This window comes from Oratosquilla oratoria, chromosome 9 (assembly GCF_046742065.1).
Source record: "Oratosquilla oratoria isolate Oo_2021 chromosome 9, ASM4674206v1, whole genome shotgun sequence".
NCBI classification, from domain to species: domain Eukaryota; kingdom Metazoa; phylum Arthropoda; class Malacostraca; order Stomatopoda; family Squillidae; genus Oratosquilla; species Oratosquilla oratoria.
Genome location: NC_134785.1, coordinates 59,101,470 through 59,115,793, shown reverse-complemented (window position 1 = coordinate 59,115,793; position 14,324 = coordinate 59,101,470). Strand labels below are relative to the sequence as shown.

At 43.6% G+C, this 14,324-nt stretch overlaps 1 protein-coding gene across 7 annotated transcripts in view; it reads left to right on the top strand.

Annotated features, from left to right (window-relative positions):
• The window catches only part of kra (basic leucine zipper and W2 domain-containing protein kra), a 32,048-nt gene extending 18,290 nt beyond the window's left edge, over positions 1–13,758 (top strand). For 6 of the 7 annotated variants that reach the window (XM_076190610.1, XM_076190614.1, XM_076190613.1 and 3 more), the window contains 4 exons: positions 423–642; positions 806–928; positions 12,033–12,105; positions 12,965–13,758. In XM_076190610.1, coding sequence (XP_076046725.1) covers positions 423–642; positions 806–928; positions 12,033–12,073 — 384 coding nt within the window. In that variant the 3' untranslated portion in view covers positions 12,074–12,105; positions 12,965–13,758. The remainder of the gene's footprint in view (positions 1–422; positions 643–805; positions 929–12,032; positions 12,106–12,964) is intronic. The other variant, XM_076190608.1, reaches the window with a different exon arrangement.
• Positions 13,759–14,324: the final 566 nt, after the last annotated feature.

The window sequence follows — 14,324 nt, the reverse complement described above, 5'->3', positions numbered from 1 at the left end:
CCTCTCTTGTAAGGGGGGAAAAAGCCATGGGTATATATAGCATTGTGGGTACATTTATTTCCCAGATATCTATTTCTTGTAAGTTTTTATTTCCATGGCATAACTTGCACCCTTCAATAATTCACCTCCATTAACACATGCTACCCCAAATAAATTGAAACTACCGACTCCAGCCATGGTGTCTGTTCAGTACGCCAAGGGGTTTTTCCGCGAAGAAGGGAGGTTACCAGTCAAAGGCTTGCATCCATGACCATGTACCACCCAGTCTTGCACCTGTCAATAATGTGTACAAACATGCATACAGGCCCTCTCCACTATATAATGAGGGTGGCTTTGTCAAGACATACTTGTTATACCCATCATACACCAAGTAATAGGTGGGGATAGGAAAGACCCTTCATTAATCTTATTTTGATTTATAGATCTGGACAACAGTTATGGCTGCTGTAGAATGGAATAAGAAAGAAGAGTTGGTGGCAGACCAAGCTTTGAAACACTTGCGCATCTATGCTCCACTCTTTGCTGCAAATACCAACACTGCTAGAGCTGAACTAAACTTGATGGTCCGCATACAGGAGTTCTGCTATGACCACATGAATTTCATGAAGGTGTTCCAGAAGATAGTGTTCCTCTTTTATAAATGTAAGTACTTTCAGCATAGCTGAAGATTTTATTCATTGCTGGAAGTATATTTTTTCATAAATGTTCATTGGATAACAAGGTGAGAATGTGAATTGATTAGTATTATGTTTACTGATACCATTGTTTATAAGAATTGGGCCAATGGATTGTCTGTCTTTTTCAGCTGATGTATTGTCCGAGGAGGTTATCCTAAAGTGGTACAAGGCCAGCCACTCAGCCAAGGGCAAGTCTGTCTTCCTAGATCAAATGAAGAAGTTTGTGGAATGGTTGCAAAATGCTGAAGAGGGTATGTAATATTTATTTTCATTGTGATAATTGTTAGGTCTCATTGTCTGGAAACCAGGAGCACCACACTAGCCAACAGTGTTTTTCTCTTCATAGGTATTTCTCCCCCATTTTCTCTTTTCTGCATGAGCAAAGGGGGGGGCGGGTTGCTGTGTGAGTGAAGCAGCCCTGTTGTGGATGGTTATACGGACTTCTGGCCTGGGTGTTGGTAGATAGAAGCTAAGATAAGGGAACAAAGGCAGTCAATTGTAGTGAAATGGTTGGAATGGATGTGTGCCTTGACTGGCTTAGCTTGCAAAGGGGAAGAAGCCTTTGGTATATGGGTAGATAAATAGGAAGAAGAGGAAAAGAGCCAATCTTGGCTTTCAGGTCATCCTTTGGAGAGAGAAAAAGGTTGGGGGGGGGGAGATGGTTAGAGTTAGAGGGTTCTTTGCAGAATGAAATAGTTCAGAGATAGTTGCACGTTTCAGTGATATGGCCACCGTTCAACACTTCTAAGTTCCAAGAAAAGGCTGGACGACAGCATCACAGAGTCCAGGATATAATACCCCACCCCATACTATACAAGACAAAGGTCTCCTTTTGACATGCTCTTCCTTTGTAGTCCTTTGTTACAAGGTTGGATAGAGGGAGAAACAAGGTGAGGAGGAGGTCATGGGTAGATACTGGAGATGGCAGAAAGGGATGATAGAGTATTGGGATGGTTTGTACACATGGAAAGTGAGTGAAGAAAGACTTGTAAAAGGTGGATGAAGTAAAGTTGAGAGGATGACCAAGGGTGGCGAGATGGATGGATGGGGGTGAAAGGAGCTTTGAGCAAGAAGGGTATGTCTCTTGAATAAGGGAGAAGTCAGGAGGTAGGGTTAAGTGGAGAATGGTTCTGTATAGATGATAGTGTGACACACACAAGGGATGGAGGGGAGTAGGAAATGGTTGTGTGAATATTATTTTGATGCATCACATGCTTCCCTTCTCTACATTCCATACGAGGGGATGGGGGGGTGGATTGCTGATAAATGGGGCGGCCTTGCTGTGGATGTGCATTACTTCTGACCCCCCAGGGCAGTGGATGGGAAGCAGGGGGTGACCTTCATGCATGAGTAACTAAGATGAGAGGGTGGTGGATGGGAGCGTGTATGTGCCTTTGACTTGGCTACCTCATGTATGAGGTATAAATCCCATGTTGTATAGATTACAAAGGTGGAGCATGTCGACAGGGAACTTTTTGGTCCATGACTAGATTAGATACTTTGTAGCACAAAGGGCTTTGACAGCCCTGTGAAGGCCTTCACAATATGACTCTTCATTAACACTTGGCATACAATAATGCCAAAGTCTGTGTCCTAAGGCAAAAGTGGGTATATGAAGACACTGATGTCAGCATGCTGATTTAAGTTTAGTTTGTAGTTGTAGCTGAGTGATCCCATATTCTGTGTTGGCCCTCCCTGGAGATTCCACAGTGTCCTTAAAGTACTGTTCCCACTAGTCATATAAATCAGCTAGATCATGCCCCGCCCTCATTTTGTTTTGGGTTACTATACATCAGACAGCTGGTGATACCAGATTGTGGACGTCTACTTTTTTAATGTAGAGCGAGTGAGTGAGAAATAATTGATCTTGTGTACTGGCTTGATCATGCCCCACCCTTATTTTGTGATGTATTAACCCCTTCCATACGGTGCCGCACACGTAGGCGTCATGGACTTAGATCTCGGTGGCAGCAGCCAATGCCAGCCGTACGACGTGTCGTAATAATACTCGCATCATAAAATATAGTCACCGCTTATATCGATCGTTCTCTCTTCACCCGTGAATTTTGATAACCATAGAAAATGCGATTACAAAAGAATTAGAATGTCATTATGGAGGGGTGACTACAATAAATATAATCAAGACGCCGATATGGCAGCCTCGCGAATACACTCGCTCCCCATGACGCCTACGTGTGCGGCACCGTATGGAAGGGGTTAAAGCTGAAGCTAGGATAGAACAAAATCAGCCATTGTAGCATATGGTTGACTGAAAGGGGGTGAGAGATAATGATAGCTCAGCTGGCATGAAAAAAAATGTGCATTGTAAAGCTTATCAACTCTCTTTGTAGACACATTTCCACTATCAACTCTCCACTATGATTCTTTCCTGGAACTCCACATTTCCCAACCACTCCCTCAATTGGACCATATCCTACCCTAGCATTAAGGTCTCCCAGTACTATTGCATTGATATTTTTCCCTAAATCCTCTATGCACTCATGGGGTAGTGCGAGAGGTAAATGCAAGGGTAGTGGGTCAGGGATTGGAGATGGTTAAAGAAAATGGAGAAAAGTGGGAGGTGAGCCAGCTGTTGTTTGCGGACGACACTGCGCTTGTGGCAGGATCGGAGGAGGGATTGAGGAAGTTGGTGACAGAGTTTGGGAGAGTATGTGATAGAAGAAAGCTAAAGATAAATGTGGGTAAAAGTAAGGTGATGAGATGTACAAGGGGTGAAAGTGGCAGTAGACTGGAAGTGAGCATTAAGGGAGAGCGACTGGAGGAAGTGGATAGTTTTAGATACTTGGGTGTAAATGTGGCAGGAAAAGGTGGAGTTAGAATGTAGATTGAGAGAAGTGAGTAAATGCTTTGGTGGATTGAAGAGTGTAATGAGGAATAGACATTTGGGAATGGATGCTAAGAGGAGACTGTATGAAGGAGTGATAGTGCCAACAGCACTGTATGGGGCAGAATCATATGAGAGTAAGAGAGGAGGAGTTTGAATGTGTATGAGATGAGGTGTCTGAGAAGTATGATGGGGGTTACTAGGCTAGATAGAGTGAGAAATGAGGAGGTGAGGAGGAGAACGGGGGTGGAAAGGGAGTTGGGAGATAGGGTTGATGAAAGAGTATTAGGATGGTTTGGACACATGGAAAGAATGAGTGAAGAAAGACTAGTGAAAGAGGTGTGGAAGGCAGATGTGGAGGGCGTGAACATGAGGGGACGTCCTAGGATGAGATGGATGGATGGGGTGGAGGGGGCTTTGGGGAAGAGGGGAATGTCTGTTGAGGAAGGACAGAAGACGGGTGAATGGAGAATGGTTGTATATGGATGATGTTGTGATGCATGAGGTGGTTGAGGTAGTATGTGTGAGCAAAATTTGACGCAGCCCAAAGGGATTTCTCCCCGTCCTCTCCTTTTATGCAATGGGGGGACGGAGAGGTGGGATGGTCGCCAATTTAATGAAGCGGCCTTGCTGTGGATGTACTGTATCTTGTGACCCAGGGCAGTGGACAAGGTGCAGGGATGACCCGTCATCCAGGAGGTGCTCAGATAAGAGGGAGGGTGGAGGGGGTGTGGAGTGTATTCAGGGATGGAATGGGTGGGAATGATTTTATGCCTTTCTGTTTTTGGCTACCCCCCTTGTAAGGGGGAAAAGCCTTGGTATATGTATGTATGTAAAGCTTATAGTTTATACGAGCTTGTTGTTGAGTAAAAAGTCTCATTAAAATTTGATTATTACTACAAGAATAAATGGGATAGGGCTTGTATAAATAGTCATGGTGAAATGTTCACAAATTATCATGCACACACACACTTTCTCCTCTCACTCCCCATGTCTTTTCATAATGCACATATTGTGATCCACCATCATACCTCAGGCAGCACTTGCACACGAATATTTAACTTGTTGAAGAGGTTATGCACTACACCAAAATATGTGAAACTATTGAAGATCTATGCACTACACCAAAATATGTGAAGCTATTGAAGATCTATGCACTACACCAAAATATGGGAAGCTATTGAAGATCTATGCACTACACCAAAATATGTGAAGATATTGAAGATCTATGCACTACACCAAAATATGTGAAGCTATTGAAGATCTCAACTATGTGACCTTGTTACATGAATAGACTGAACTGTCATCCAGAAGTTCCCAAACATCTGGACCCAGATTTTCAGCAGTCTCTCCTCCCTGTGCAGTTACTTAAAGGCTGCATCTAGGACTTTCAATGACCATGAGAACTACAAAATAATCGAATACAAAGCCGGTGACCTTAGTGTCACCAGTGGATGCTCTGCAATGACAGACAAGTCACCAACATCAATTCCATGCAGGTTTAAATTGGAGTCTGGAACTACAAGCACATGCATCATCATGAGGTTCTCCAGATTGGTCATCTTTGGATTCTCCAGAAATTGATACAGCTTGAGTGGCAACCCTGTCAGTGATTGGACCCTCTCCTTGTGGTCTTAACAAACGTTGCAATTTCTTGTAAGTTGGACTCTGCAGCACCAAATGTACACCCTTTACAGCTCATTTTGAAAGCACAACCCCACAGAATGCAGCAGTAACTACATCAACATACTACTCAAACAAAACCTCTCACCTCTACCACACAGAACATCCAAACTTGTGCATATGAAGATACTAACTTGGCATTCAAGAGTAACCACCAAATTTGATTCTCCAGCAACAACCTTCATAGGAAACCCTCCCATAGCGGACAAGAACCACACTGATGTGCCAGCACTCGTGATACCATCCAGCATTAAGATGGTACAAACACAAACTAGGGCTAACCATGGGATCAAACTGCCTCAGATTCCACTGCACAGAAGATGCAGAACACCTTGTACTATAATGCCCCCTTACTAACAATACCAAGACAACAATGCATTACTTGTTCTTTAAGTGATTTGTAGTCTTGGGTTGAGGTTGTTGCTGGTTTCCTGGAGGCTTGTGAGTCTTGTGCAAAAGAGACCTGGAACAAAAGATTAATCAACCAGAGTAAGCCATGTAACAATAGAGTAATTGGCTAGCAATGCTATCCCAGCCTCCCACCTTGCTTCTGGCTGACAACTGATGGCCCTTGATCTACAAGGTGTTAAGGGATTGTTTGAAAAGAAACATGGGTTCAAGATGGGTGGACTTGGCTGGTAACCTCTCTTGTTAGGGGGAAGAAACCTTTTTGGTATATAGCTAAGTAAATAACAGCCAGAATCACTAGCCAACTAGGGCAATAGCTTGCAAATGAATGGAAACCCTACCTTAATGTAAAGGTGGTGTGATTGTGATATTGAGATTAAGCATTGTATTTCTGCCTAGAAAAGGCAAATAGGATATTGGGATTCCTGTCTTTTGACTTCAAAGTGCAGTTGTCATGCATATACCAACAGGTTCTTCCCCCATACAAGGGAGATAGCCAAAGACAAAGGCATAAATCCACTCCCACCCATTCCATCCCTACATACACCACTCCTATTCACCACCCCTCCCTCTTTTTCTCAGCTCCTTGTGGATGACTGGTCACCCTTGCATCCTGTCCACTGCCCTGGGTCAGAAGCAATGTAATAAGACAGCACATCCATAGCAAGGCTGCTTCATTTAATCGGCAACCCCTCCTCTCCATCCCCTCGTACATAAAAAGATGGAGAATCCCTTCGGGTTGCATCAAAATATAATTCATACATAGCAACAGACAATCCTTTCACAATGCTCCTTTTACCCCATCCATCCATCTCATCCATGGTTGCCCCCTCTTGTTCACTCCATTCACCTCTGCTTTCCACACCTAATCTTTCTTCACTTGTTATTTCCGAGTATCCCTACCATCCTAATACTTTTATCAACTCCCTTTCCACCCCCACTCTTCACACATCCTCATTTATAACTATATCCAGCCTAGTAACCGTATCATACTTCTCAGTCATTTCATCTCGAGCAGATTTAAGCTTTCTTCCTCTGTTCCATGTTTCTGCCCCATACAATGCTGTTGGCACAATCACCTCATCATACAGTCTCCTCTTAGCATTCAGTCCCAAGTGTCTGTTTCTTGTTACATTTTTTTAATCCCTTAAGGTATACTTGCTTTTCTCAATCTACATTGTACCTCTACTTCTCCAGTTTCAATACTCTTCCAATTTACTGCCATCCTCTCCCCATGTACATCTTGTCACCTTACTTTTATCTACATTTATCTTCAACTTCTTTTGCACACCTTCCCAAAATTGGTCACTAACTTCCTTAATCCCTGTTCTTATCCTGCTACAAGCAGTGTCGTCGGCAAACACTGGCTTATTTTTAGAAGCTCTGCCATGGGATACGAACCCTGACCCGTGCGTCGATAATCACGAGGCCAAGACGCTAGCGATCATGCTACATGGTGATGGTTCAAAAGGACTGTACTAGTCCCCGACCACGCTTCACGTAACATTGGAAGATCTAGTCTCATTTTCATCTAATCCCGTATTAGGCGAGCCCTCCGACAAGTTGTGTATGTTTAAGACAGATTGAACATTTTTAGAAGCTCTGCCATGGGATACGAACCCTGACCCGTGCGTCGATAATCACGAGGCCAAGACGCTAGCGACCATGCTACATGGTGATGGTTCAAAAGGACTGTACTAGTCCCCAACCACGCTTCACGTAACATTGGAAGATCTTCTCATTTTCATCTAATCCCGTAAATGAGACTAGATCTTCCAATGTTATATGAAGCGTGGTCGGGGACTAGTACAGTCCTTTTGAACCATCACCATGTAGCATGGTCGCTAGCGTCTTGGCCTCGTGATTATCGACGCACGGGTCAGGGTTCGTATCCCATGGCAGAGCTTCTAAAAATGTTCAATCTGTCTTAAACATACACAACTTGTCGGAGGGCTCGCCTAATACGGGATTAGATGAAAATGAGACTAGATCTTCCAATGTTATATGAAGCGTGGTCGGGGACTAGTACAGTCCTTTTGAACCATCACCATGTAGCATGGTCGCTAGCGTCTTGGCCTCGTGATTATCGACGCACGGGTCAGGGTTCGTATCCCATGGCAGAGCTTCTAAAAATGTTCAATCTGTCTTAAACATACACAACTTGTCGGAGGGCTCGCCTAATACGGGATTAGATGAAAATGAGACTAGATCTTCCAATGTTACGTGAAGCGTGTTCGGGGACTAGTACAGTCCTTTTGAACCATCACCATGTAGCATGGTCGCTGATTATTGACGCACGGGTCAGGGTTCGTATCCCATGGCAGAGTTTCTAAAAATGTTCAATCTGTCTTAAACATACACAACTTGTCGGAGGGCTCGCCTAATACGGGATTAGATGAAAATGAGACTAGATCTTCCAATGTTACGTGAAGCTTGTTCGGGGACTAGTACAGTCCTTTTGAACCATCACAACTGGCTTATCAACAACTTTTCTCCATATTTTTCAACCATCTCCAATCCCTGACCCATTACACTTGCATTTACCTCTCGCAGCACCCCATCCATATATAAATTGAACAGCCAAAGCAACATAACGTATCCCTGGCAAAGTCCCACCTTTACCTCAAACTAATCTCTCCATTGCTAATTCTAACACAGGCTCCATTACTATCATAAAAACTTGACTGCTCTTAACAGCTTTCTTCCTATCCCATACATCTGCAACACCCCTCACAGTGCCATCCTGTCTATCCTGTCATAAGTCTTCCAAATCCATAGTTCTAAGAAACATCCTTACCACATAAATTTGATCCATGCAACTTTGCCTGACCTAAACCCACACTGTTCATCACTCACTCTGTTCCTCTCCTAATCCTGTCAATCAAAGCCCTCTCATAAGCCCTCCCAACTGCACTCAACAAACTGATCCCTCTGAAGCTACTACACTCAGTTGTCCCCTTTTCCCTTGTAAAGCAGAAAGTGGAATTATAAGACACTATGCTCTCAGTGAAATTGTATTACTGGTCTGCCCACATTTGGAATATGCAGTTTGTAACCAGATAACATGAAAAACTGGAATGAGCACAGTGAGGAAATGCAAAACTAGTGTAAAATGTTTGAAATAAGTCACATGGAAATGATTAAAACATTCATTGGAAAATGTGTTCTCGTACCAAGATTTCAAGGGTGTAAGGGACTAATAAAACAGAGGTAGATTTAGCTTATAAGGAACAGTTTTGCTAACTGCATCATATGTGGTAGATTTCTTGTAAGATAATTTTACAGAGCAAGATACTTAAGTCTCACCATTCCGTCCCACCTTGTCCTTTTTTATGATTTGCATGGGAAACGCTTGCAGAATTCTTTCTTCCCCTATCATGGGGGAGTTGAGGGCAGTTTGTAAGAGTAGTAGTGCCTGTGTTAGAATTGGAAATTGAGCGATTTGAGGGGAAAGTGGGATTGTGTCAAGGCTGTCGATGTTGTTGGCCTTTCATTGTATATGTGGATAGAGTGGTACAGGAGGTAAATGTGAGGGCAATGGGCAGGGGACAAAAGATTGTTCAAGATAATGGAGAAAAGTGGAAGGTGAGCCAGTTGTTTGTGGATGACGATGCATTTGTGGCATGGTCAGTGGGAGGGGCAGTTAGAGCTTGGGGAGGTATGCAATAAGAAAAAGCTGAAGGTAAATGTGGGTAAAAGAAGGTGATATGTACAAGGGTAGAGGATAGCAATGAGTTGGAAGAAAGTCAAAAAGGAGAGAAGCTGGAGGAAGTGGACAGTTTTTATTATTTGGGGTTGCATGTGGCAGGGTAGACAGAAAGGCACTGTGGGAGGTTATGCGGATATACGGGATAGGAGGAAAGCTTCTGGGAGCTGTCAAGAGTTTTTATGAGAGTAGTAGAGCTTGTGTCAGGATTAGAAATGGAGAGAGTGAGTGGTTTGAGGTAAAGGTGGGACTTCGTCAAGGATGCGTTATGTCACCCTGGCTGTTCAACTTATACATGGATGGGGTGGTGCGAGAGGTGAATGCAAGGGTAGTGGGTCAGGGATTGGAGATGGTTAAGGAAAATGGAGAAAAGTGGGAGGTGAGCCAGCTATTGTTTGCGGACGACACTGCGCTTGTGGCAGGATCAGAGGAGGGATTGAGGAAGCTGGTGACAGAGTTTGGGAGAGTGTGTGATAGAAGAAAGCTGAAGATAAATGTGGGTAAAAGTAAGGTGATGAGATGTACAAGGGGTGAAAGTGGCAGTAATCTGGAAGTGAGCATTAAGGGAGAGCAACTGGAGGAAGTGGATAGTTTTAGATATTTGGGTGCAAATGTGGCAGGAAAGGGTGGAGTGAAGGTGGAGGTAGAATGTAGATTGAGAGAAGCGAGTAAATGCCTTGGTGGTTTAAAAAGTGTAATGAGGAATAGGAATCTGGGAATGGATGCTAAGAGGAGACTGTATGAAGGAGTGGTTGTGCCAACAGCACTGTATGGAGCAGAAACCTGGAACATGTGAGAGGAAGAGAGAAGGAACTTGAATGTGTTTGAGATGAGGTGTCCGAGAAGTATGATGGGGGTTACTAGGCTGGATAGAGTGAGAAATGAGGAAGTGAGGAGGAGAACAGGGGTGGAAAGGGAGCTGGGAGATAGGGTGGATGAAAGAGTATTAGGATGGTTTGGACACATGGAAAGAATGAGTGAAGAAAGACTAGTAAAGGAGGTATGGAAGGCAGATGTGGAGGGAGTGAACATGAGGGGACGTCCTAGGATGAGATGGATGGATGGGGGGAAGAGGGGAATGTCTGTTGAGGAAGGACGGGAGAGGACAGAAGACGGGTGAATGGAGAATGGTTGTATATGGAAAATATTGTGATGCATGAGGTGGATTGGACGGTAGTGTGTGTGAGCAAAAATTTTTGACGCAGCCCGAAGGGATTTCTCCCCGTCCTCTCCTTTATATGGGGGGACGGAGAGGGAGGGTTGCCGATTTAATGAAGCGGTCTTGCTGTGGATGTGCTGTGTCTTGCGACACTGCTTCTGACCCAGGGCAGTGGACAGGGTGCAGGGATGACCCGTCATCTAGGAGGTGCTAAGATGGGAGGGAGGGTGGAGGGGTGTGGAGTGTTTTCGGGGATGAAATGGGTGGGATTGTTTTTGTGCCTTGTCCTTTTTGGCTACCCCCCTGATAAGGGGAAAAAAAGCCTTGGTATATGTATGTATGTATGCATGTGGCAGGAAATGGAGGACTTGGGGGGGGTTGAGGTAAACTAGATTGAGAGAAGCAAATGTTTTAGGGTATTGGAAATTATCATGAGAAATACGCAAAGAGAAGATACGAAGATGTGATTGTGCCATGACACTGCATGTGGTGATTTGGAATTTAAGAGTGAAAAGTTTAGTGTTTGAGAGTCTTGAGAAATTTTGCAGGGATTACAAGGTGTGATAAAGAGAAATTAAGAGGAGGAGAGTAGGGATGGAAAAGAAGCTGGCAGAAAGGGGTGATGAAATATTATAGGTATGGTTTGGACACATGAAAAGAATGAGTGATGAATGATTAGCAAAAGAGGTGTGGAAAGCAGAAGTGGGTGGAGTGAACTAAAGTGGATGACCAAGGATGAGATGGATGGATGGGGTGAAAGGAGTCTTGAGCAAGAGTGGTACATCTTTTGAGCGGGAAAGAGAGAAGTGATTGTGCATGGATGATATTTTGACACAATTTTCTCTCTCTCTCTCTCTCTCTCTCTCTCTCTCTCTCTCTCTCTCTCTCTCTCTCTCTCTCTCTCTCTCTCTCTCTCTCTCTCTCTCTCACACACACACACACACACACACACACACACACACACACACACACACAAACACACAACCTGCCTACCTACACACACACCTACCTACACACACACCTACCTACACACACACACACACACACACACACACACCTACACCTACACCTACACCTACCTGAAGTGGGGTGGGTACCATGTAAGTAAAGCAGCCCTGCTATGGGTGTACCTTGTCTTGCTACATTGATTCAGACCTGGGCAATAGGTAGGAAACTGGGATGACTTCATCTGTGAGGATCCAAGATCAGAGGGAAACGGGGGAGGTGGATGGGAGTGGGTGTGTGCCTTGACTTGGCTTCCTTCCTTATAGCAGGGAAGAGACCTGTTTGTATGTAGATTGCATCATTAGTAAATGGAACAAGCTTTTACCAGAGATGGTTGAATGAAAGTATGTTTAAAGTTTTAAAATAAATTTTTATATAACTTTTATAATCCTGCCTTGTGAACAGAAAGGACATTCTATCATTGTAATTTGCTGGCTACTAGTGTGTTGCTATATGTTTCTGGAGTAACAGCTATGAGTGTGTGTTTTTGAAGTAAGGATGTGGAAAATTGTATGCATTTTCTTAACTTGATATCATTGATCATTTCAGAATCTGAAGAGTCGGGGGAGGGTGAAGAGGAGGAAGATTGAGCCAACCTGCCCAAGTAACTCAGGTCAATATGGTGAGTAAATATTAATAATGTTTTGTTACCTCCCTTATTAGGGCGAAGAGCCACTTGATATGAAGATATACATACAGTGAGACCTCTCATTAACAAACGTTAATTATCTGCGTTTGCTGTGTTTTCGGTGTTTTGGGTTTTGCTGTGTTTTCGGTGTTTTGGAGTGGTTTTTGGGTGGCATAGTGATTGCACGCACTAAACAACACCAAAAACACCACAAACACAGCTAATTAACGTCCGTTAATGAGAGGTCTTGCTGTACATGTATCAATGGCCATTTCCCCTGTACAAGGGAGGTAGCCAAAGGCATAAATCCACTCCCACCCATTTCATCCCCACGTACTCCACTACCAATCATCACCCCTCCCCCTTTTCGTGGCTCCTCCTGGATGACTGGTCATCCCTGCATCTCGCCCACTGCCCTGGGTCAGAAGCAGTGTAGCAAGACAAAGCACATCCACAGCGAGGCTGCTTCATAATTGATGACATACACACACACACCTCATGCAGAAAAATAAGACTGGGAGAAATCCCTTCAGGCTGTGGTTATATAGATATACCATATATATTCAGGCTTTGAATATATAGATATACCATATATATTCAGGCTTTGAATATATAGATACACATACATATACCAAAGGCCTTTTCCCACTACACAGGGGGTAGCCAAAAAGAAAAAGGCATAGAAACCACTCACCCATTCCATTTCCTACATATTCCACTTCCCTCCACCCTCCTCCCTCCCATTTTTTAGTTAGCAAGAAGGCAAAATTGGATACATAGATATACTGTAGAAAATGTTAATGTAGGACAACTTGCATGTATCTAATAACTAATACATACGTTTTCTTTTCAGCACAGCTGATATCCTTGTTTTTACCAGAATGACTACGCATGTCCTGTTTGGCGCCACCTAACTATGTGAGGAGAACCTGTGATCTGAAGTTGATTTGCCTCGAAGACTCCATTCTGACCTTGTCAGTGTACAAAAGGGTCTGCCTGTTTGTCTGTGCATCCAACACAAACCAAGCTCCTTGTCTTTAACAAAGTGACCACCACTAGTTTTTTACGGTGAACAACCTACTTCCTCTTGGCCTGTGGTCAGTCCCTCATACTGTCCTTCCTACCCTATTATCATGGTTGCGTGAATCTGTCTCTTCATTTTTAAGTGGCTAGTTTCCCCATGTGGCCATTTGTTTGGCTTCCAAACTTGCTGGGCAGTATGACTAATGTTTATGTTGCTGCTACAATTAGTATTGCAGATGGAGGAAACTTCATGGTCACACAAAAAAATAATGCTGTGATATTCTAGGTGAGGGCCAGTCTCCTAGGATTGCCAGCAAGTTTTTATTGAACAAGAATTAAGTTATAAACTTATGTTTGAGGAGATATACAAATATTATAGCCATTACTGTAGATTGCTGTATACTATAACCGCTGGTCCTTTTTTAAGTTTGTCCCATGAAAAAAGCAGAATGCTGTGTGGAACAGTGTCCCAGGGCTTTGAGACACTTGTGTGGTCGTTTTTACTTTTTATAGGAGGTTGCACCCAAACTACTCTACTGAATATGTCTACACTTCTTATTTTAGGATAATCTGTAATAGGTGTTGGAAAACAATGTTTTTGGTAAATAAAAACATTTGACAGAGTTTGTGTGATTTGTCAACCCCCATGGAAAGAATGTGCATCAAATGATCAGAAAAGTCAGTGACCACAAACTGTTGTATTGGTCCATTGGATTCTTCACCCTTATAGGGGAGGTAATCGAAATCAAAAGGCTTAAATCTACTCACTCATTTCATCCCCACATACTCAGCTCATTCACCACCTCTCCCTCTTTTCATGGCTCCAGGATGATTGGTCATCCCTACATCTTGCCCACCACCCTGGATTAGAAGCAAGACAGTAAGGCAACTTCATTTAATTGGCAACCCCCCTCCATCCCCTGATGCAGATTGCATCACAGCATCATCCATACTCAGCCATTCTCCACTCACCCCTAACTTCTGGCTTTCCTCAACAGACATCCTCCCCCTTTCCCAATGCCCCTTTTACCCCATCCATCCATCTTGTCCTTGGTTGCCCCCTCCTATTCACTCCCAAATGTCCCTTCCACAAATCTTTTACTAGTCTTTCCTCAGTTCCTTGTGTCCAAACCATCCCAATAATTTCATCAATCCCATCCTCTTACTCCCTTTCCAACCCAGCTCTCTTT